Here is a 24,848-nt window from a genome sequence, read left to right on the forward strand (position 1 = left end):
ACAGTGAGTCAAAGGGGAATCTAGGGCGAGGAGGCCTGAAAGGGAGACGTATAGCATAAACCGCAGATAGCCAAAGTAAGTGGAGATTCTGCCGAAAGCGATGAAGACGACAGAGCTCCATGTGGGATTTCACTTTAGATTTTGACCCTGCAGGGATATGAAGACGCAACTGACAGGACTTGCGCGGAGAAGTCGTCTTTATTCAATAAAACTAAGTAAAGAATGCCCCCAAGTCACCTCTGATGCCCCAGAATAAATCCGCCAAGGTACAATATTGCCTTGGTAAAGTTATCTTTACCTCTTGGTTGTAGAGAACTCAAACAATGTAAAATATTTTGCCATTAAACCAATTCAGGATGCCACAAAGAGATTTCAGAAAAAAGTTCAAGGAATACACTATTATCTTGCCACTGTGGTTCAAATTTAGCACAGGTCAGACATAGCGAATGTGAAAGTAGTCCCTACAGCAATGTAAAAAAACAGCGAACAGACACCATGACAGCTGAGATTGAGATTTATTTCTCTCTTCTTTTTTTTGCCCCTCTTCCTCTTCACTCAAATCTAGGGAGTGTAGCTGGGTCAGTCATCTTAGACATACTTTAAATCCAACTCCATATCAATATGTGCTACAAACAAAAGTGATCTTGGTGTGGGTAGTACAATAAGCTTTTAATCAGTTCAGTCATGTCTGAGGCAACAATTTGCTTTAAAAAGATTCAATGTAAAAAACACAAACACATATACAATGAAACAATTTACAGGCCATAACTCAGAGGGGCATCATGATCCAATTAAATAATTCCCATGGAGTTAGTAGTTCATACTCCCCGAAGAGGCAAATGGTGTAACATAATAATTTACTAAATGATTTTCTTTGCTGCATATAAATGGCAATTAATGCTAAATTTTGATGATACTAATGTCAACTATATTGTATGGTATAATCCAATAAACTTCTATTACAGTTAAAAAAAATAAAACAAAAAAAACACTTCATTTGTATCACAATATTCATCATCATGTTAATTGTGAAAGAGGATGCTTTCTTTAAAGTGTTTATGACAACTGAGACATTCTGTACTGTAAGCAACACATTAGTGACCTTTTATTTTTACGGCGAGGGATAACCACACACTCTCAAACAGCCAATTTGCCAGTGAGATAACAAAATCAAGTCACTGGTGACTATGCAACAAACTACTTAAGAGATAATAGCCTTTCTTTTTATTTATATGGGTATAATAGAAATCATATTCAACCTAATGTAGGTTCCAAGTTTTAAAACAAACTTTGTTTTGGGGATCCAGCGTATATAAATCCTTTTTTAAATTGGTTTATGGGGGGGGCTAGACAATCACAAATGTCCTCGCAATCTCAAACTTATCAAATGTCTTGTATCTTCTTATGGCAAAAAAAAAATCTCTCTTTTTTATTCTCTAGATGTTTCTCAGTTTAAGGAAACAAAAACATCAACAAGGAAATGAAAAAAAAAAACAACAAAAAAACAGAGTCCACAGAGCCCTGCAGCGTCGAGCTTTATGGCTGCCACAGAAAAGTATAGCACCCCCTACTGCTTGGGAGTAGTAGTATTCTAGTCCAGCTGTTCTTGCTTTATCCTGTGTGAATTTGGTCCCCGCTGAACCGTCCTCCTCAGTTCCCTCCTCAGAACGTACTCACTGAATTGGGACGAGTCTACGCCTCCGCCACAGGAGCCGGCGATCTCGAAGCCGCGTTGCTGGAGACGCTCTAGAACCTGAAAAAGGTGGAATTCAGAGACGGAGGAGAATGTCAGAGTGACACGGCATAGAAGGGAATAAAGCATCGTTAGCACTCTTTAGCTCCTTTCACATTAAAATTAGGGGGTGTAGCCAGTCTGTCCTGTGGTGAAACAAAAACAAAGTTGGAGGAAGAAAACAACAACACCATACTAATTTAAATATTATACTTTGGGTACTCTTTTAATCACTCTGTGGTTTGTTTAAATTCATGAAATAAAATCTACTGAGCGTTGTCCCAAGTGGTAAAAAGAATGGTTTGCTAATGGCTATGCTAACAGCCATGCTAATGCCAATTGGAGCCAAAGCTTGTAAACAACTTGACTCGGGAGTGAATGCCTATTAAACTAGTTCTGACTGGTGAAAAACCTGTTTAAAACTCAGGAATAAAGGATGTTTTTGACCATGGGAGAATGAGGTACATCTGCTCCTCAGTTATTCAGGTTTGGAGAGTAACAGAATACATGGAACGGCGTAACGTAATTAGGATACAAAAACAAGTTAACTGTATTCCGGTATAGTTACAAGAGAAAAAACGTGATCAGATTACCGTTACATTTAGTAAAAATTGTATATCATTGGCATGGATTCCGGAGCCTTTCCCATTTGCCTTGTAAAGAGGCAGATTTTATTTTTGCTTTGTAAAGTTGGTGTTAAAGTCACGCGTAGTGCCCTTTCACTGGATATCTGAAGGCTACTGGCTGAATTTGTTTAATGAAAAGCACGCTTTTCTTAAAAAATACACTGAACACTGAAGCACACATTTTTGGTTCCCCACTTAATTTTCAAAGGTCACATTGTTCTGTTGTAAAAGTGATCTTATTGATATTTCTTTTCTCTTGTCCCTATTTGCAGTTGTATTGAGGGTAAACCAAAAGTAACAGAACATACTCAAGTTAGATTACTTTAATATTGTGGTACTTGGATTATTTTGTTAACTACATTGTTGAACAGGTAATAAGTAACTGTATCGGAATACACTTTTAAAGTTCCTCTTACTTTGATGGTCAGTCGTGGAGCTCTACAAGTCAACATACGACCTTTTGTTAATTACTGCAAAACTGACGATCATAGACTGACCGCACTCTTCTCCACTTTTATACTAATGACTGAGTCTAGCACTGGAAACAGCTTCGGGGCTAAGGTGCAGCAACATACGGCATGTGATGGGAATTTGGATGGGACTTCGGCAAAACTAAGAGCCTCTTATTACATTATTTTCTAGGCTACATGTCCCACTCTCTCTCTCTCTCTCTCTCTGTCTGTCTGTCTCTCTCGCTGTGTAGCTGTTTCTGATCTTGCAGCCTTGCAGACATCTACAGACGTGTCCAGGGGGGCTGTAGGATCACATTCCATCGAATAGGCCCCAGGGAGCAGTGAGGCTTTCTCTCTCTGCCACTTGGCTCAGTGTGGGCCGCAAAATCCCCTCTCCCCATTTCTCTCCCCCAGCCCCCAGGCCCAAGCCTCCGCCAAAACTACAAAGGTCCCCCTACTGCTGGCAGCTTTCTATGCACCCCTGCCTTCTCTCAACCCCCCGCCCTGCCTCCATTAGCCGCAGATACAGCATCCACCGCCGGCGTGCTTTAATAACCAAACAGGATTATGGGCCCTGCCTGGGGACAACCTGCCAGGGAGCATGCTCACTCTCTTGCTCGCTCTCCACGACTCACATACTTCAGAGAAGGGTTTGTTTGTTTGTGTGTGTTTTGGGAAGAAGATGGAGATTTGGTTTCCTCAGATGGAGACACAGTCCAGATCCATGTGATATATTTTTAAACACCCCCTCGACCTATCACTTATTCATGCCTATTAGAGGATTTTACATCAATGAATCAGTGGAAAAATCAATATATAATTAGAGAAATTTAGTATTGCCAAATGCATGCTGAATATTGAAGTTGAATTTCACTCACTCACTCATTAAATTTCTACTGCTCTATCCTAAACATGAGGGTCGTGGGGGGTTTAAGGCGGGGTACACCCATGACTTGTTGTCAGTCCATTGCAGGGCCAACACACAGAAACAAACCATTCACTCTCACATTCTCCCCTAATCCCCAAATTTACATGTTTTTGGACATTGGGATGAAGCTGGAGTACCCTGAGAGAACCCGCGTCTGTCCTGAATTTCACCCTTTGTACGGAATTTACAAGTTTTCTCGTAGATTTACAAATATGGTTTTGCCCTTGAAGCTGATGCCTTAAACGGGGTAATATAAAATCCTTTCCACGCTTAAATAATGAAAGTCGAGTTACTGCTTTGCTCCCTTACAACTTACCTGTAAAAACTTTCCCAATACCTTATAAGGTATTCAAGACAACAATGGCAAAATAAAGTTTCTAACTTTGATTCGGTGATGAGAGCATTTGAATCCAACAAGCTCATCACTGCATCCTGAATTTCCTTACTCCCTCTGACTGGCGGCCAGTTTTCCCCCCCGAGTTTGCTCATCAATGTTGTACGACTCACCAGGGCTGAACATGTTTTTTGAAATATTATAACTACATCATGGTCAAGTGCAATGTCTTGAATGTAGGAGCTGCAGTTTACAGTTTGTATTAAGAATTTCATGATGTCTACAGATGCACATGATCCTGTAATTGTGTGGAATGAAATCTGTTATGAGCAATGGGAAACATGAGGAGAAAAAAAACCCCTACAGTATCTGACCGACAAAATACAAATCATTATTCCAGTCAGACCACAGAGAAGCACAGATGGTGGTAGACTTGTATAATGATGGTTGGCTAAACTGATGCTTTGATGATCAAAGACCTTATTTTCTGCTAGGCTGTTCACATGATTTGATTAGATTAAAAAAAAGGTGCAATTTTTCTATCGTTATCTTTACAACTTTGTAATTATTTTTACTTATATATATCTACCCCTTGCACTTTTATACTTATTAAAGAAAAAACACCTCACTGTAAATAACAGCCATAACTAACTTATTATTACCTGGACAGAGTTGAGGTGGCAGTATCCGTTGAGTGGGAAGCGGATGACGTGTGTGGAGTCATGGTTCCAGCCGGCGTTGACGGAGTTGCACATGACGTCGCCGATCTCTGGGAAGACGTCTTCGATCAGGGCCTTGTCTCCGCTGAGCGTGATCCTCTCGCCCAGGTCGGGCGCGACGCGCACCACCAAACACTCGCAGGGGCGAGACACTCGGCTCAGCTCCTGGTCCTGGCGCCAGCGCTCCAGCTCTGCGAGCATGGGCTGCAGCTGGAAGTACCGGGCCTCCTCATACAGCAGACTGTAATCCTGAAGGAGACAGAGGAGCACTGTGTGTGACTTTGTGACCATATGAAGGAACTGTAGTTGGTCATCTACAGTAACATTAGTACGTTAATACCAAAATGTTTGATCAAAAACAGGTTTCACACTTGTTGGTGGCTTATTGTCTTTAGTTTAATTAATCTAGAGTCAAAAATGGCTTATATTAGTATGATGGGTATCATATAATAAAGTACAATTCAAGACTCAAATGCATTTCTTTGTAAAAACAAAGCTCAGAAACTCCTTTAAACTTACATTCCCGGCATATCAAGATAGGCTGCACTGAGCTTCTAGCTAAATCCAGCTTACAGTAAATCTTACTATACCATAAAAAGGAGAACTTAATAAGTTCTGTCATGGTTGAATAAAAAGAAATAGCAGAGAATGTTGAAACCACTGTCCTACATGAATGAACTATAGACCCTATGCCAAGACACCATTAAGACAAAATTAAAAAAAAAAAAGAAAAAAAAACACTGAGAGGATGAGATTCGGCGTGACATGTAACACAGGGTAGCGTGTGGGTAGAGGAGGAAATCCTTTACCCGCAGGACTGCAGGGCCTAAAATCACACAAGTTCACCATTTCTCATGCTCCTGTCAAAGTCTACCCAATGTGAAAGTGGCCTTAGCCTGAACTTGAGCCTGTCTTTTGTCTTTGCTTATTTTAGCTGACATACTTTCCACTGATTGAGTCACACTGTGGGCAGTCCATCAGATAATGTGGTTATTTGTTTTCTCCCGGGGCAAGCTAAGTAATTACTGGCTAAATGTAAAAAAAAATAAAAAAAAGTAAAAAAAGAAGGAATGCTTGATGTGTCACATACAGTGAGGCTCACCCTGGACGAGAACATAAGAGCGGTGAAGGACCGTGCTTCCTCAAGCTGCAGCATTTATTTACTCGACCTTGTTTAAAGCGTGTTTCTTCCTCCAAGTATCTTAAGGAACACTCGGGCCAGAGGACGTCGAACTGCGTCTCGTGATTGTTTGAAAGTGAAAACGATCGTATATTCAGCAATTCACGGAGGAAAGCGCCGCGTGTGGCCGTAGCATGCATTGTGTGTGTGTGTTGAGTTGTAGGAGTGCTGACTGGCTAATGGGAATTCACAGTTTCTCGGATGGACATCCACTCACTTTGAAGTCGTCTGGGATGAGCAGCTTGGACGTCCTGAGGAAGTTGAGGATGTAGCGGAACATGTGTCCATCCCTGTCAATGAAGTAGTGCTGCTTCAGGCTGTCCAGGACTATAGGCTCTGTGCCATCAAAGAGACGACCGATTCTACCCACACAGACAGGAGGGAGCGGAGGGTTAGGCAGAGACGGAGGGCGGTGGCAGGGAAGGAAGGAGAGGGGGAAAATATCAACGTTAACAAAAGTTAATGAAAACATAATTGCGAGTGTATCACGCTGCGGCTGATGAGTCGGTTTCCTGCACCCTGAGTACAATGGAAGTGCAGGATAATGAAAAAGAGAGAGTGGAGACTCAATAATTTATAAGAATGTGTAAAGCATGTGTGACAGGTTTACCAAGCTCTGATATATGTATCACACCAGAGCTGCGCGATTGCACAATGTAACTATCAAAATAATCGTATTGTGATTATTTTAACGGGTACTGTGGTTGGGATGTGATTCATAATTCATAATAAACGACTTGTCATTTTTGCGTCTTAACTGTCACAAATGAAATGAAACATGATTGTTTTTAATAAATAACCGCAGTCTTTTGCGCCTGGTCGTGCTGCCATTTCAATTCTTTTTCACGCTTTCACGCAGACGTACAAACATTACCAAGACTCATACAAGAATAAACCAAGAAGAAAGGGGTGATCCAAAGAAAGACAGAAGGAGAATAATCACAGACAGACGGAAAGAAAAGGAGAAGAGAAGATTAAGAGCAGAGTTGGTCTGGAGAGGTCAGGCCCAGCTGGTAGTCGGTTGCCCCAGGCAGGGAGCCAGTCGCCCTCAGGCCTGCGCTTGGAGCGACAGTGCAGCCTCCCAGCCTCCAGATGGCCCCATGCCCTGTGGCCCTTTACTGCTGACGTGACATCTGTCAGAATAACCAATTTGCTTTTGTCTGAATGCTGTTTTCTGCACTTGAAGCTCCTACAATTTGTTTACTGCTCAAAAAGAACTGTGGGCTTTACACTCTACCTGATAAATCCTACGGCAAATTATGAGGAAGATACGTGGAGCAAATATTTGATCAAAGAACTAACGAGATGTAACATTTGCCTGTTTGATGTCACGTTGAACCTAAACCAGGATAGTGACAAAACATTTCCTTGACTAAACTTAACTCCCTGTAAAACACAGTGAATTTCATTTCACGGTGTTGTTTTCTATTACAAGCACGACATAACACACTCACAATCAGTAGTGGTGGAAACGTGAAAACTTGAGCTCCTAGACACGCTAAAAGCACACAAGCACGGTAGAGCAGACTCACCGGGACTCTGGGAATTTAGTTAAGGTGGCCAGACTACTGGTGTACATGTGTCCACCCACATCGATGTGCACAGGGGCGTTGGACTTGGTGAGCTGTGCAGGTGTGGGGATGCCCTGGTTACTCAATGGAGACACTGGTGACCGTGTGATCATGGGCCTGGACATGCTGGAGCGATTATCCTGTTCCAAAACACACAAGGGAATAAAAGTATTAAGACATGTGCAAGTTTGATTGATGGAAAAAAAAGCATCTTTTTTTTTTTAATTATTACTGCTGCAAATGAACTTTGAATATTTTGCCATAAACATCTCAATATGTATACGTGTGACACTCCACTGTGTGGAGGGTAAAATGGAAGAATTTCCTCTGCAAAGTTAGAGCAGCCTGACCTTGACCTGAATGTTGCCACAGAGCACACTCCTGAGGGCCATAATCTCCTCAGCCAAATTAATTTGGATCAGAAATTGCACATGAAATGAGCATTAATGACTCCTTGATTTGAATACTGTAATAGGATTTTGGAGAAACTGTCTCCTGTTAACCTACAAACACCATTAGGAGACTATTTCAGAGGAGAACGACTTCAAGTGCCAAAAGTTTGAGTGAAAAGAGAGAAAACGATGCATCGTCTCTTTCACTGAGGATTCAGGTGCAAACATGGGGGGGAAGAATGATGAAATGACTTTTAAAAAGATGCACTCTGCATTTAAGGGCAGCAGGGAAATCTATTCACACGTTGAAATCAATATAATGCACAGCAGCAAAAAAAAAAAAGTGTTAAACAGATTTTCAGTTTGTTTCTCTTTCCTTCTCCAGAGACTCTAAATCGGACTTGACGCTTTTACCTGCGTCGGCATCATTGCGGTTGGAGACGAAGTCAGCGAATGATCATTTTGCTTGAGAGACGCAGCGGGAATAGGCTCCCCGGCTCTGACGGCGAACATCAGCGTGGGCTCCCTGTTGTCCGCCGCGCGGATGGGAAGCCGTTTGAGGGACGCGTGCACGGACTCATCCGCAGAACTGATTGGACGCGGTCGCTTCCTCGCTTTCTGATGCGTTAAGTCCATGATATCCGTCTCGTCCATTAGCGCGCAGACTTTAAGGTGAGCGGATGTGTGACGCGGTTTGGCTTCTTGTTATTATTATTTTTCTTTCTTTCTTTTTTTCTTCTCTTCCTTCTTCTTCTCCTCCGAACACACCTGCCAAATGTGGGGAGGCGCAGAGCGAGAGCACCGGGGGAAGAGCGGGAGCCGCGGCTGTTGTCACACGGAGCGGCGTCTTTGCAGAAATGGCTGGGAGAAGTCAAAGCCCCCGACAACATTAGCATTGTAGCGCCCGCGGCTCTTCTGGGCTGTCGCTCTTTCAGTGGCAGGTAGCCTATGTGTGCGCCGCATTTTCAGAACAAACCAAACGCTGCTTAACATAATGTCATGGTCTCGGTTGCGCATGGGGGTCGGGTCAGTGCGCACATCTGGACCTGCCGCAGCTGACCTTTGCCTTTTTGGAGCAGTGATTCAGCGGCAGTTGACAAACTCGGCTTCATCATTCACCACAGCAACAGTCCCGCAGAGTCTAGAGTGCAGTCCGTGGAAAAGAAAAGGACGACACTAACCCACTCAAACATCTGGATACAGCACACCAAACCAGTACTCAAAGCACTTCACTGGCTGTCGGTACAGTAAAGGACTGAACGTATTACCACTGGCGTGCACAGACATTTCAGGGGCTCAAATGACTACAAGGGCACCCCGTTATGATTCATTGAAAAAATAATTACATTACAGTGGCAAATCTTGTACTTACTTAAACATGTGTTTGTTTAAATAACAATGTACTTACACAAATCTCCAAAATTATGAATAATGTATGAAAATAAGATAGTACAGAAATTGCAACTCAAATGAATATTACACACTTTTGACTGAGAGGTGATGCTATGGGTCACATAAAACAATAAAATATACATTTTGACAAGTAAATTAGCAAAAAGGGGAAGGCAGGTGGCTTTAGCGCCACCTGGGGTCTTTCTGTGCACAACCATGAGTTAAAGTGCGTGCTCAAAAGCTGATATATCTGACATGATCGCTATCATGTCATCAGAGACACTCAGGTGAAAATCAGGTATCTATTTTCAAAAGTAAACTTTAAACTTTTCTTTCAACCTTGTAGCTGGCACTTTCTGATATAATAAAAAAAGAAAGAAGGGATGAGCATTTACGTGCAGGAACCTTTTTAGTTGTGTCTTTCACGTCTGGTAATGTGTTTGTTAATGTCTGTGATATTACCTCTGTGTGAACTTTGCTATATAAATGAAGCTGACTTGACCTGACATGGACATAATGCCCCATTTACCTTCCACCTTCATTCATGAGAAACCGAACTCATCGTGATCTTTCCACTCACAAAAAAAGCACCCTGAAGTATTTTCCTCCACTTCCTCAGATTGACGTTTTTTTTTGTTTTTTTTTACTTTACTATACGACACCTGATGACCACATGTGCGCATAGCAAAGCCACCACACTAATGAATCACAGTGTATAAAACCAGACCACATGTCCAATTGCTGTCAAAAGTACTGCCACAGCACTCTCTTGAATGCAGGCAATCCACAAAATTCTCATAACATTCAGATTAAAATTAATTAGTTCAACCACTGGCCTTAAAACATCCACATCCCTGCGCCTCATTGGCAGTGTGAGTTTCACACCTAGCTACCCAATTAGCAATTAAGCTTGCCTTTGAGTGTAGGCCTCCAATGTGGTTGTGTGTGATCCTGGTCTGATTTGCATGCCGCTTGTGCACGCGCTGATAAGCGCAGGCAGCAGCCATACATAGTTTTAAAATTCAACTCAAAAGGGGCCTGAAGGGCAAAAAGAGAGAGAAATCACATGGCTGCTCTTCAAAAGGGGACCTGTGTAAGGCAGCCGGCAAAGTGCGTGGGATCACACTCAGAATGCAGGTAATTTGTTCCCTGACTAATTTGAGGAGATGGTGTGTGTGTGTGTGTGTGTGTGTGCCTGTGGAGAGTAAGTTCTGAAAACAGCTTGGTGGAATTGGATTTCCTCAAAGCCTTGTCATTGCAAAGGTGGATTGAGTGTAAAATCTGTGAGGCATTATGGAAAATTGCAAGGGAGAGGGACGAGAGTGAAAGAGAGCAGGGCGGCTGGGTGGGTGCGAGGTGGTGGTGTGGGGTAACAGGTGGTGGGAATGTGCACTTATATCGAAATATCACTCTGAGTTGTTTGAAGCAACGGTCCTATGCGCTGCGTCGCCGACTGCGTATAGAAAGGGAACGTAGTCTCGCCGCTGCAAAATAAGCCTCGAGATTCACTGTTCGAGCGGCGCCGTGTCAATCACACTGATTCCTATGTGCTGTTTATTGTCCACTTTAATTCAACTGGGAGTACAATTACCAAAACTGACTGTCATGTTCTATTGAGGAAGTTGCAAAAACTAGCTATTGAGACCATAACTGATGTTATAAATCAAGTGACAAGTAGGCAAATTCTCCCTGCTGGCTAACTGCTACTTCCATTATACCTCCTGGGCTTCACTTGCGTACCAAACTAGAGGACTATGACCATTTTTAGAAACATTCTATGCCTTCTTTCTCCGCTCTGCTCTCAAAGACAGTTCAAATGTCACAGAGTTCATCAGTAAGTGATGTAGGGCTCCGTATGTAGCCACACACTAGCTCTTATCTTCCTACCTGTTGCCATTTTTCATTTATCACAGCCCTTATATAGTCTTCCTTGTGACTAGTTTAATGAAATTTGTATCCAATCATATGTGTCTCAGCTTGCGGAGACGTTTCAATTATCGGGAGGTCACAGAAAGACCACTCCTGGAAAAGAACGGCGGTAACAAACACAAAACCTCTTGTTGGAAAATTGAGTATCACACCAACTGTCAGTGCGCCAAAAACTTGCAAGCGAGTATCAAAGGGCTTGAATATACAACAAATTAACCATCAAAATTTCCCATCCCACAATGCAGCTCTTCAGTGTTTCGACATATCTCACAAGACACAATTAGCATTTCAGATCAGAGCATTAACATTCAGTTTGAGGCAGGCAGACTGGTATTTACATAATCTGGATGGGCTGCCTCTGCTTTGGTGCCCACGGCCATTTGTTTCAAATGTCCACACACAGACAAATAAGAACTTCGGGTTAACTTCAGTCACTGCAGACTGGAAAGGGAAGAAAAAAAAAAAAAAAGCTGGCAGAGACACTGTCATAACAGCAATGCCTGGGCCGGCTTGTGGTCCAGTTAGGTATGTTTAACTTTGTATAATAAAAATGAACATGAACCAAGATTAGGTGACCAATAACAGCTGTTTTACGAACAACGCCTCACATTTCTGTAGAGTTCACGTTCACTAGTTCTGCATTTTTGCAAGAAGGCCATTTTGTTTGAGTAAAAAAAAAAAAATATGGCTGCACTGTATGTAGCACTTTGATGAGTATAGAGATAACATTGCCTGTGGCTTGCATCATGTCAAACTCACTTGTCACAGATTAAAGCTCTCTGCATTTTCCTCAGTAAGAGCAGAAGCTCTGAACGTTTGGGAGCACAAAATGCAGCAGTGCTTTGATTGTAAAAGGAAAAAAAAAAAAAACACTAGAGGATGAAGAGGCTGTTGAGAAGCAAAGAGAAGTCACCAGTGTAAAGAGACTACACTGACCTGCTTGTTACAGTATCTGGATAAACCAGTGTCTCTGGATTTGGGGCGATCCAGTCTGTGTTTGAGGATCCACACGATCAACAGTGCAAAAGGACTTGTGCACTCTCATTAGAATACGTTCACGGAAATCAATGCAACGTTTCAGGACTAACGTCCAAGCAGGTGGGATAACAGAGCAGCACATACATACACTTGCCAAACTCGAATGATTTCCCAAGTTTTATCACAAGAAGGACTACTCACTCTTTGTGGTAGCAGTGACATCACAGATAGGGAAGTGTGATCAGTGCCGCTTTGCCGCAGGCTTTTGGAGACGCTGGTGCATGTTCACTGGCACAGACCTAGCTGTCCCAGGGCACAGGAGTGGCCATAAATAGGAAAGGCTATATGAAACGTGATAACAGCATTTCACCTCAAAGGAGTTCCAGTTTTAGTCAAGCACCTCTGCTGCTGCAGCCGTGCTGACGTGACGTAGACTCACTGATTTTGGCTGATTAATATTTTGTCTCCTACCACATCAGTGTGGTTGTTGAATGTTACTTTAATGGGGAACAGATGTCCAGATGCTGTACATACTGTACGGCGCTGTGGCTTTGTTGTTACAGCGCCATCAAGCGACCAGTCCCGAGAAGACACAATCTCAGTCTCACTGCTTTATCATGCGCCCACTGAAACTGGGGAAACTGATTAGTGCCTTCATTACAGGTGACCCAAACTTCACTGATGTGTGTCAGTCGTCTCGCATTGAACGAATACAGTTTGAAATGGCACCGGAGTGAGAATCGTCCAGATCAGCTCGCTTTGTTGAGGATGTAATGCATATTTTTTAGAAGTGTAAACTTATGAAGAGAAGTGCGCAGGTGTTGAACTACACAATAAACTCTTTCGCGCGAGGAATACACCCAGATTGTGACTTGGCAAACTCTATTTTGCCGATTCGCATCCGGACCTTGGAGTGAATTACGCACGGCCAACAGAGGAACGGGGGAGGATGGAATTTGTCCTTATTTTGTCCTCATCTCCATGAATGTGACATTCCTCACACGACCGCGGCTTGAATTTAAGGCTGATTTACAGATTCTGCATTGACGTGTCAAAAAGCCACATCGTGTCTACACAGAAATAAGAAAAAAACGCCTGCGGCAAAATTACTCCACAATGGCGTCTTTCATTAGAGGATCTAGGGCAGCCAGGAAGCAAAACTGTTTCACGACAAAACAACGATTCCGACAACCAAGAAACGAGAGCGAAAACGTGTAAAACGACAAACGCAGGTTCGAGTAACTTAGGAGCAAGTTATACAGCGACACGGAGACGCTGCTGTGTTCGGAGCTGAAAGGCGCCAGGAGCGAATTCACACGGTGGATAAGTGGAGTGTTTTCTCGACAAGACTGCAGTGTAATCCGATGTTCGCTGAGACCAGAAATAACCAGAGCCTCTTTTATTGTACTCACGCGCTTACATTCGTACACTAACTAAGGAACAATTGCCAGGAAGTGGTTAAATATTTTTTAAGAACTGTACCGCTCGAATCGCTTGGCACATGCGTAAAAGCTGCTGCGCCTCTATGTCCCAGTCCATCCAGCCACGGAAATAATAGCAAACCAAATAAATGTCCGCTTACCTGAAACATAGAGCGGCATAAAGTATCTTTTTATGCACCTTTTTCTCTCCGATTTGGCCCACGATCTGCTTCTCTTCCTACACCACTGAGAAATGCAATAGCTTGGCTAAGGTAGACAGAACAGAATACAGAGAATACTTGCTCCAGGGCTCCGAAACCCCTCAAGGCAAAGATCAGGATACAATTAGCTCATGTCTCTGCCCCAGTCTAAACCCATCTCCAGAATAAAACTGCGAGCAAATGGATCACAGCAGCATTGCCTCAGTCTTTGTTGAGTTTATGTTTTTATAAAATCAAATAAAGAAATCTCTCTTTTTTTTTCTGCATTTACAACACCCTCACTCCCCCTGCCTCCAACTTGCCTATTGCCTCCCTCTCGCAGAGAAGCTGATTTTAATCGTTATGATTAGTTTTGATGTAACGTTCCCTCGGGCGATTTCTACAAATGGATGGAGTGTTTCTTTCCCAGGGAGGAAAAGCAGCAGATGATGATAATTATATAGATTGTTGGTGGAGCTTTGTGATTTTTTTTTCTCTCCCCCCTGTCTGCCTCTCAAACCTCTAACCCACAGTGTCTTTAACACACGCCACGCACACTGCATGTGCATTAGACAACTTGTTGATTAGCCTGGAATCAACTTTTCAAATTAATGGAATGTGGTTAATGAAATCCTCACTCTGTTCTCTTCCCCCTTTGTAATCTTTCCAGTCTCTTTCCTCCCTTTGGACCACCTCCAAATGACGTAGCTGTATAAATAAGCACTTCAGCTCGCCTTGCCCCAATCAAGTCTGAATCAGTGCCTGAGGGTGATGTGCGAGCTCATTTCAAATGTTCAACCATGCATGATTTCAGAAAGATTGAGGCTTTTAGTATTACTTGGGGGATGCAGACAGTACAAAAGTCACTACTTTTGTTCATCAAAAAAAAATAAATCCATTCACGTGAATGTGCATCATCATTCTGAGTCACGAGTTGTATTTTTCTTGTGCCCGTGCGAACATAAAACTGACAGTTATTTCTTTATAGTCTCAACAGTTACCTCCACACTCTTGGACATCTCTGCTCTTGCGCCCCCTACTGTTGAGAGCGTCAACTTTGAACAGTTAGTGAGTCATGTTATTGTAATGTAACCCAGCATCAAAAAAACAAAAAAAAAAAAACAGAACAAAACACACACAGGAAGAGAACAAAGGAAACATCAATTTGAAAGAAATATTTACAAACAGGCTGAGCATTCAAATGTTTATCCAGGGATAAAACCCAATCCAAGTTGGTTTTGTTCAAGCGACAGTGGAATACGAAAGCCACGCCAAGGGACCAGGGACTGATGAATGCAAGCTCACAAACAAAAACATTTTCCAGTTCTCCTCATCTAAAGAATTCCCTGCTCCAAGCATCTTTAGTAGACAGTTGCTCTTGAGGAAGGGCCAGCTATCCTTTGCCCATCCGATCTAGGGATGATTAAACTTTCCTCTTTTTGATCAGCATGTCCCACAGGAAAACAAACACATGGTTACAGTGTTAAGATGAAGTTATTTGCCCCACGGGCAAATTGGCACAAAATACAGTAAGTCTCATGCACACATGCACACATTTTTATGCTATTAATCTGACAAACTGAGCAGAGAACACTCCAGGGCTTGAAATCCCCTACTTTGTTCATATTTAAATGCAAATGGAGCCTAAAGTGATCTTCTCATTTCGGTGTTTAGAATATGCATCGCATGAAACTGAACTCTGGAGTTGTCCTTGTTGCCAGCATGTGCTTTGTGCTAAAGCAGCATTGGAGGAGTAGTACGGGTCTAACTGCCACAGCAGCTACAGGAGGCGAACACTGGCTGGCTGCGCCATATTTTGGTGGACAAATTATCCAGATTGGTTGCAGATGTTGCATATGCCCCGGACAGAAACTGCCTAGTCTGAATGACATCATGAGGATTAGAAATGGGGAACGGTGAGAAGAACCCTGGAAAAATTGATGTGGCTTGCTGGAACGATAAAAAAAAACAAAAACAAAAGAAAACCGAACCGCATCACAATTTAAAACACAGAAATCAAAGTTGCCTTTTGAAAGGAAGACATAACACATTAATCCCTGTACAAATGAAACATTTTCTCATCATTCATGAAACATACTACTACTATTATACTATTTTGTCAAGTCAAGCTTATGGTGACTTATGTTTAAAAAAAGGTAGAACAAATATTATGGGTCGAGTCAGTTTACTGTCTTTATGTCTCTTATAATATTGACTCTTATCCAGTTTTTACGGTTTATTACGGCAAAAGTGGCTGCTGTTTGTATAAAGTATAACTGTCCAATTTCACTGTAGAACTACGCATAACCTTTTACACAGACAGTACAATAGTACAATACACAGATTAAAACAAATTAGTTTGCACAATGCTCAGTTCCTCTGTGTGTGTGTGTGTGTATCTCGTGTTGCCCAGCGACATTCCTGCACTGCACAGGAAGTGGTTCGTTTTAGACAGAGGATACGGCGACATTGTGCTTGTAAAGTGAGACGGCTGCGCACAGGTCGGATACTGACTGAAAACGGGAAGGAGCGCCCACAAGGCGTCTCAGACTGTGCAAAGTTTGACAGGATAAACATTTCTTGTCCACAAAACTGACTGAAGCAGGGAATGCTGTGTTTTTTATATAATCCTCCATTGTTACTTCAGACAATCACATGGAAATAAACCTGGTTATAGTACTCTACTGACTGATTTGCATTGAAATACTTAGTCCTTGCCACTTAGTATGGACTGAGAGATGTCTAGGTTTCGCCTGAGACCATATTAATAACTTCTATACTTGCCACTCCCCTCTAATGGCCTGTGGTTATGTAAGGGAGTTGGATGAATAAGGGAAAGTGCTGAAGCTGCTCTACAGCCTGACTCAATCTGCCCTGCAGGGTTGCACCGTTTCTGGGCCAGAACTGTTCATCAAATATTATCTTTGGCACAATAAAATTTTGCTTTGCAGAATGTCTGTTGCTTCAGTATCATCCAAGTGCATCACAGTAAGTCATAAGTTAAACTCTTCAAGGTTGCACATTAACAATGCTAATTGTACGACACAGGGGCGCCCTTGTTGGGCGAGTAAAACAAACACCTGTGCGCTAGTAGTGTATTTCTTCGGTGTCATTTTACATACGCAAGCAGTATGTAAACTGTGGCATTATGTCAAAACTCATTGCATATGTATGCAACAACATTTAGTGCACTGGTTAAGATGGAGCGCACTCTAGAGTTTCTCCTGCCAGGGAAAGCAGTCTCAGTTTGCTGGTTTTTTCTACAGAAGTGATTGAAAAAAAGCCAGTTTTACACTGACAAGTCACTTCTAAGTAAAGAAGAGGATCCCTGATCCCCTCGTATCACTTGCAATCCCAAATTCTGGCTTTCCTTACAGCCCCAAATGCACCTGTCCCACCTCCAGCGGACAGAGAAGTGACACTACTATGAGGGGAAGAGAGACAAGAGGGGGGTGGTGGGTGGGGGGGGGGGGGTTTGGTTTGCTTGGGTAATGCTGTGAGGCTCTAATAAAATGTAATCCTATTATATGGTTCCCACTAGAGGGCAACAATAATAAAGGTTTCCCTAATAACACGAGCAGACCAAAACAGCTCCTCCGGTCAAGTCCCACACTTGCACATATATCCTCTCATTAACCCAATTGCTTTTGGGCCACATTACACCGACAGGCCTTGGAGATTTAGCCATGATGGCGAGGCAAGAGTTAAGAAAAACAAATGTGTTTCATCAAACTGCAGTTTGGGCTGCTCTGCATAAAGGAATTGAAGGGGGGGGGGGAGGAGGAGTGAGGGAATGTGTGCGGGTGGGAAGTTGGAAGCAGAGCCCCGAGGAAACCAATCACAACTTCCCCACCCTCCCTTCCTGTGTCAAAGCCACTGGGGTCTCAGGTGTGTGTTACATGAGCTAATACCTTCCAAACATTGTTTGTGTTGGAGTAATCAGAATTTTGTAGATTACCATTCTGGAAATGATAGTCCTATCATTGGTAAACAAAATCACAATATAGTAGGGGAGCATCGCATGATAAGACTGGATGGCTTCGCAAACCGTCCAAATGATTATGAACTTAAATACTTCCTCTTGGGCCAAGCTAAATGAAATAGTTTGTTGTAGTAAAGTCCCAGAAAGCTGGAATCTCATCATCGGATCTTTACAAACACGACTCCTCACACGGACGGCGGCGAAAGTGACTTTCTCTGCCGAATATGAGAGAAACGGCAATCTCTCCTGGAAAGAGGCGTAAACACAAACTCTCAGATTCACTGTATATGATTTCGTAATGTAATGAATGAGTCCCTGCGTTTTTTTTTCTTCTCCTCACAAAAATATGGTAAAATATTTATCATAAGTGACAAGGTGAGTGAGAATATCAATCATATTCCCAAGACAGCTTGAGTTATTAAGTGAGCCAGTGTAACAGTATTACAAAAACCCAGAATAATAAAGTTATTTATCTCTCTCGCTCTGCATGTGTGTGTGTGTGTGTGTGTCTGACAGCATCAGACAGAGGGAGAGAGTGTCGCATGCCTTCCTGTTCCTGTACCACCCTCCAACCCCAGAGCCGCAGACTCAAGGCAGTTTCCAGAATCAAACAATTTCACGCAGCTACTGGAGGAGGAAATGAACTGAGCCCAGAGCAATAATAAAATTATACAAATGTTATTACAGACTCGCCTGCTACTGTCCTACTTTAATTCAAATTTGGGCACTCCAGGCGGTGCTGGTGGCAGAGACCTTCCTGAATAAATCAACATTAGCTTACGTCTAAATTATTAAGGAAGTGGGAGACTTTCTTGTTTATAATATGAATTATTAAACAAGTGTTTAACGCTGTTTTTCCCCCACGAATCCCCAAATATTAATTGCTAATGATCTTTAAGGTGTGTGTTTTATCTTTTTGCCCCCCTCTGTTGTGTGCTGGGGAATTGGGAATCTGGATTTTGAAGTCACAAGGAATCTGTTCTCGGTTAGATAAGCACGAGATGCACTTTGAGATACACTTTGCTGGCATCTGTATGATGTGCTAATGAAGTTCTGCTTGTAACAACATCCCCATCATTTTGCCATTGTGTAGCAATTGCAATGTATGTGAATGTAAATGATGTCGCGTACAGGCTTTGCGTGAATAGGTTTCTGCTCATCTTGCTGGTAAGTCATGATGTCGAGAGAGTGTTGGTCGATTAGTTGCTGTCACTTTTTATTAGTTTTTTACATTACATTTTTTTGCTGAGGTATCTTCGTCCACCTTTGTGTTTTGTCAACAACCACAGCCTCAATTTGTCTGATTACATCTCAGGGTGTGATTGATTCTTTACAGCATCTGCTCATATATGAACGGCACAGACGACAGAAAATGCATCACAAAGAGTTTCAGCAAATGTCCCTCTCTAACCAATATGAAATTCATAACAAAACCAAATTTCCAATACGGTGGGGACTGCCATCCTCACCTGTCTTTCTCGATTTAATCTAAGGATGAGCAGGGGCCAATACATCAAATCTGAGTGTGAGCCTATTTCCCACCCACCGTCCCAAGAGGAAATAGTCAATGCATGAAACATCAGATTTATGCAATCGTTTCTTTGAGTAATAAAGATGATTAAGGGGGGCTGAGTTGGCGCTGCGGCCTCGAGCCACTGAAGCCTTGAGGGATGCAGGCAGTGTGTCTGCAGGTAAAGGACAGTGCACTGCTGTCCATATTCAACTGCAGCCGGTTAATACAGAAAAATGTGGCAAACACAACTCAATTAAGGTAATCGCTCGCACTGTCACAACTGACGAAATACTACGAATACGAAGCTTTAAAAAAACTCAGACTTAAGTACTGGATCTGTGTTCAAAGGGCCACACAATCCTGTGCTAATGGCCTGGATCAATTTCAAATCAGACTCATGAATAAAACTAGACTTATGTTTGCAGAGTAAGCTGTGCATCCAAGGCTCGTGGCTGCCCTCCACTGGAGAAATACAAAGGGAGGGATTATTCCACAGTGTGCGATTCACACTGTAGCCAGTAGGTGGTACTGTTGTAGCATGGACAAGACTGAAAAATGCTGGAGCGTATCCATGTGGGGAGAAAACATTGTTTTCAAGTTGATGCAGCAGGAGCAGTGGGGCTGATAATTTCCACAACATTACAGCAACGGATTGGAGTTGTAGTTGATTGTTTATTGGAGGAAATAAAAAAAGTAGAGATAACAGAGCGCCTTTATTTTCACATCACAAAGTGGTCTCATCTCCTGTACTCGCTGCTGATTTTATGGGACTATATATGAAGACTTATCTCACAGGGAACACCCATTAGAGACATTTACGTGGCTATGGGGAGAATCATCTAAAAAGGTAGATGAGCCAATCCATCACTGATCTGGACCACTCCTCCTCCTCCACCCAGTGTCTAGCTCTTTGTGACATAAAAGAGAGATTAAATTGATAAACCTGGTAACAATGGCCATGAGAATTCTTATAAAAATGTGAACGTTCTTTGTGAGGCTATCCTTTTACCCAATGCCAGAAATGCTAAGAAGTAAAAGAAGATGTCTTTGCATCGTGAAGCACGAACATTTTGCCAGAATCATTTAAAAAATACTGTTCGAGCACAGAGGCACAAAGACAAATCAGTCATTTTTATGGTCAATAAATTAATCTCTTGAGTATGAAGTGCAGCAACTTATACAGAATTAGGCAGTATGTGACAAGAACCAAATCTGGATCTAAACAATCTCAACGAGACGACGTATCACAGTTTTATGAAAACAGAAATAAAAGTGAACTGTTATTAGACTTGACTAACATAAAAAAAAAGTGGAGAGGAACCTTCACAGAAACACAATGGCTCCATAAAGATGAACTGGACGCTTCCTGCCTCGACTAATGCACTGAAAATAGAGATCACTGTAGTATAACTCGGATAATAATGCTTGTCAGAGCTGTCTTCTATTGCCCAGGACTTATAATGTGCTTAATGATCACATGGAACATCTCACCTGTTGTTACATGTACATTACATGGACCAAATGTGACACTAATCCAGAAATAACAAGGCTGCATTTTCTTCTTCATTTCTCTAGTACAGCGCGATGACCCTACCTAATTGGTTGGCCCCATGAAATATTTCTTTAGCACGATGTATTATTGTTGGAATGCCGCGGCCAACACTGCTGCAAAGTCACTCGGGTTGGCCCCACGAGGGGCGGGGGGCCTTGTGAGAAGTGTAGATGTTCACTATGGGATTGAGCCATAACATTATATTAGCTTTATGGCGATGAGAGTAATTCAGCACTGCTGTAAAGTCTCATTGATCCAAAATGTATTCTGCTGTGATGAGGATTTAGTCGTCGGAAGGGGGAGGGGAGAGGTGAGAGATAGATAATCCAAAGTTTGATTGTCAATCTGGTCTACAGATTGGTCTCCATTTCCAGTGCACGTGATAGTCATACAGAGGAGAGGACCTCTCCCGCCGAGTCGTGGAAAGGATCCTTCTTCTCAGCCTTCTCCAGGTCGATGGTGTGGATGGAGCCCGGCTTGATGGTAATATCCTCCGTCTCCACCTCTCTGTATTTCCCTGACGGGTCCTTCTGGAAGGTCAGTTTTCGGTTGTTCTTCTTCTCAGGGTCAGGGCAGTACATGTACTCATAAAGGCCAGCAGCCAGTATGCCCCCCAGAATAGGTCCCACCCAGTACACCTATCATAAACAGACAAGAAAGAGACAAATACTTTACTTAAGTCAGCTGGCATGAGTTATTTCTGCTTGTCCCTTTGTTATTTACTTCTGGCAAACGAAATGTGGCTCACTGACATCACCACCAAGACTGTCAAAAAAGGAAAAGAGGGTCACATGTTTATCACAGGCAGGTAGACCAGAGTCTGCAGAATTGAACACGTAGGGACACTTTTGAAGATGATACCAGCCACAGTGACATGTACTAAGTATAACCCAGACGGTGTAGCAGTTTTAGTGAGGATTTAAACCCTGGCACCTCTGTGGTGTTTACTGTGTATTTACTGATATTAGTGTGGTGATTACTGCTACTACTGCTACTACTACAACAACTTGTCATACTTCTACTTATGCTGCTGCTACTACATCTTCAACAACTATCACTGCTGCTGCAGAAACTACTACTACTACTACTTCTACTTTAACTACTGCTACTACTATTACCATTACTGCTACCACTCCTGCTGCAGTGGCTGCTGCTACCACTACTTCTGAAGTCCACACCTGTTTTTTACTGCTCTGGCAATGGTACTGAACGTTTGACCTTACCAGGTTTCAGCACGTCTCACTGACCCTACTGTTGTATGAGCTTTCCACCATCAGGACGGCAAAATATGTACATCAGCATTCTATGTTGCGTGCCATGACACTTGAAACAGTAACCTGATGCACGACGGGATGAATCCCTTACATATAATACTTCATATACAAGTGGAACAAGTGGAGTCAGGCAAATGTTTGGCCAGTCTCACTCCTGAATGAAAGATTATCCTGTTCGGACAGTATCTCTTACCCAGTGGTTCTCAAAGTTTAGTGTGACAATCGCAGGGCCAAGTGAGCGAGCAGGGTTCATGCTGGCTCCTGTGTAAGGAATCTGGAAGACACACAGTAACATTGCTGTTGATGTAAATCATCAAATGTTATCCTTTTGTATAAAACATACCTTGTGAGGTATGCTAAGCGATGCTGTTTCATCAGGATGAGACATTTCCATCTCACACAAGATGAAATACGTGGTATGTACAGTACATATACATTTGCTAAAAACGGTGAGAGGGGAAATCACTAGAGCAGTGCAAAACCATAACATCAATTTACCTGTGCATTCATTTGCTCTGCAAGGTTCAGGAACGCCCCCAGAGACCGGTTGCCATGCGATGGCAGCCTCCAATAAAGATGTGCATGTGGGTGTGAATTACTAAGATGTGAACAATATCACACATCGAAGAATAGGCGCTTTGATGCACCTGTGGTTTTTCCAAGAGGCATCACTGCTGCGTCCCAAAGAGGCGCGTGCTTGGAACTTATCTTGTTCCACAATACTTTGATGTGGCTGCGCTGATTTTTAAACAATGCTGTGATTTAATCTCAGTATTTCACTATTTTGTGTTGAGAGTACAGAAGTCTGCAGATAGATTTGGAGGATTCCTAAGAAAGGCTGGTTTAATTGCAGTTGGAGTTTTTATAGAACGGTTTGAATTTCGATGTTATGTAAATACATCATTGTTTTTATATAATCTAGCAGTAGTCATGAGAACACAATCATGCCAAAATAAGTCCAGAGCTGCTGCTGCTGCTGCTGCTGCTGCTGCAGACAACTGCCATTACAAATCAATCCCTTATCCATCGTAATTTAAGGTACTTACTGCAAATAAGTGACCAATTGTCACAGCAAAGCCGATGGCCAAGGCAGCAGAGCCCCCGAGGTCTGTGCGTTTAGGGTCACAGGTGGCGAAGACAGTGAAAACCAGCTCAAATGTGATAAGGAGCTCCACAAGAAGGCCATATCCTACTGGGATGTTCACCTTTGAAATGGGAGATTTGCCTTAGAAAACAGTGGGGGAAATAGTTTGACAACATTGCAAATGGACATGGTTCGTTGAACATTCTTACTGTGGTCACGCCGAGGGACCCTCTAAGAGCCGCAGGTGTGACTAGGTAGAGAATCCCAGCTCCTGTAATGGCTCCCAGGCACTGAGCCACCACATAGAAAAACGCCTTTGCCAGACTTAGCTTTCTGGTCACAACCATAGCTGCAGTGACAGCAGGGTTTATGTGTCCACCACTAATGTGGCCAAAACATTGCACCATGGTGGCAATGCTGAGGCCAAAGCACAATGAGATAAGGACCAGGTCAGCGCGGGGAGGCTCCTTCTCTCCTGCGGCCCAGTTGACGGTGGAGCCCAGACTGAGAAGGACAAAGATGAGAGTGGCCAGGTACTCTCCAGATACAGCCCTCCAGAAGTCCTTGGTCCAGATCCCTTTAAACGCCACCATTATGCTCTGACAGTTACACCAGGACAGATACCTCCTGGCAAAAAGAATAATGAGCAAAATGATTAGCCTACTTACGTATTCCTGGTATGTGTGTGTGAAAAAGTACCGAGCCCCATCAGGATGGCTGCCTGTGGGCACAACATTTATAACTCCACCAGAGATTTAAACTTATGACTTTCCGTTACAAAATGCCACACAGAGCATTCTTTAAACATTGTGCATGAGGGCAAATTATCACAACTTAAATCATCCAAAGGTTCACGTGCTGTCACTAACTGAACTTTTAAGCAGGATGAAGGAAAATCAGTCACTTTAACTTAAATCCATGCAATTTACTGCACATTAATAATAAAAAAAAAAAGTGTGTTGACAATCAAAATTAAATAGCATACAATTGTATTAAGCAAACCTCTAAGGCACCAGAGTTGCAGCGAGTACTTCTCTTTTCCTTTAGTTTGCAGGGCTAGAACTTACCAACTGCAACAACGTGCTCTCCCTCTGTCTGTCCCCTCTGTGTTTTTATTCATAAGTCCTGGTGAGAGACAACTCTCCCTTCATCACATGTAAAAACTGAGACGGCTGTGAACCTGCAGTACTTACAGAAGAGCAGCAGGCTGTGGGAGTGCAGGAGTGGAGCAGAGAGCAGGTCTGTCAGACGAACATGATCCACACATTGTGCCTCGGGATTGCATCCAGCAACTTTATTACGTTACTAAGCAGTCATCACCTCACAGGAATTAAACAGCTTGCTCAGGGGGAGGAGCCGTGGTCTGCTGGGTGAGCACACAGTGTTGCAGAAAGTGCAGCAAGCACGGCCACTCAGTCAGCCTCAGCACCTAAGTCATATCAGACATTTGCAAACATGCTGCAGAAGCACGGCATTCCCAGAAATGCTGACATTTCACAGACAAGATGCACGTTAAACTACCGCTTTATCAATACCTTGTTCAAACTGTATCTTTACAGAAACAATTTGTAGCAATGGTATTGTGATAT

General features: G+C 42.8%; 2 protein-coding genes across 6 annotated transcripts; both read right to left on the reverse strand.

Moving 5' to 3' along the window:
- Window positions 1-648: 648 nt before the first annotated feature.
- Window positions 649-14,162, reverse strand: kctd1 (potassium channel tetramerization domain containing 1). 4 transcript variants are annotated; one of them, XM_058641790.1, is made up of 5 exons: window positions 13,854-14,162; window positions 7,504-7,682; window positions 6,189-6,333; window positions 4,735-5,040; window positions 649-1,753 (listed from the first exon to the last, which is right to left on the reverse strand). In XM_058641790.1, exons 2-5 carry the CDS (start codon window positions 7,665-7,667, stop codon window positions 1,592-1,594), a joined length of 777 nt encoding a protein of 258 aa, XP_058497773.1. In that variant the 5' UTR covers window positions 7,668-7,682; window positions 13,854-14,162; the 3' UTR covers window positions 649-1,591. The 4 variants fall into 4 exon arrangements, with proteins under 4 accessions (XP_058497773.1, XP_058497772.1, XP_058497771.1 ...); XM_058641789.1 differs by having other exon boundaries at window positions 13,816-14,151; XM_058641788.1 differs by lacking the exon at window positions 13,854-14,162 and adding an exon at window positions 12,435-12,629.
- Window positions 14,163-21,049: 6,887 nt separating this feature from the next.
- On the reverse strand, window positions 21,050-24,561 carry aqp4 (aquaporin 4). Of its 2 annotated transcripts, none has more exons than XM_058642013.1 (5): window positions 24,453-24,561; window positions 23,469-23,886; window positions 23,222-23,380; window positions 22,369-22,449; window positions 21,050-21,539 (listed from the first exon to the last, which is right to left on the reverse strand). In XM_058642013.1, exons 1-5 carry the CDS (start codon window positions 24,542-24,544, stop codon window positions 21,288-21,290), a joined length of 1,002 nt encoding a protein of 333 aa, XP_058497996.1. In that variant the 5' UTR covers window positions 24,545-24,561; the 3' UTR covers window positions 21,050-21,287. The 2 variants fall into 2 exon arrangements, with proteins under 2 accessions (XP_058497996.1, XP_058498084.1); XM_058642101.1 differs by lacking the exon at window positions 24,453-24,561 and adding an exon at window positions 24,327-24,432.
- Between the last annotated feature and the right edge of the window lie 287 nt (window positions 24,562-24,848).

This window comes from Solea solea, chromosome 1 (genome assembly GCF_958295425.1).
Source record: "Solea solea chromosome 1, fSolSol10.1, whole genome shotgun sequence".
NCBI classification, from domain to species: Eukaryota; Metazoa; Chordata; class Actinopteri; order Pleuronectiformes; family Soleidae; genus Solea; species Solea solea.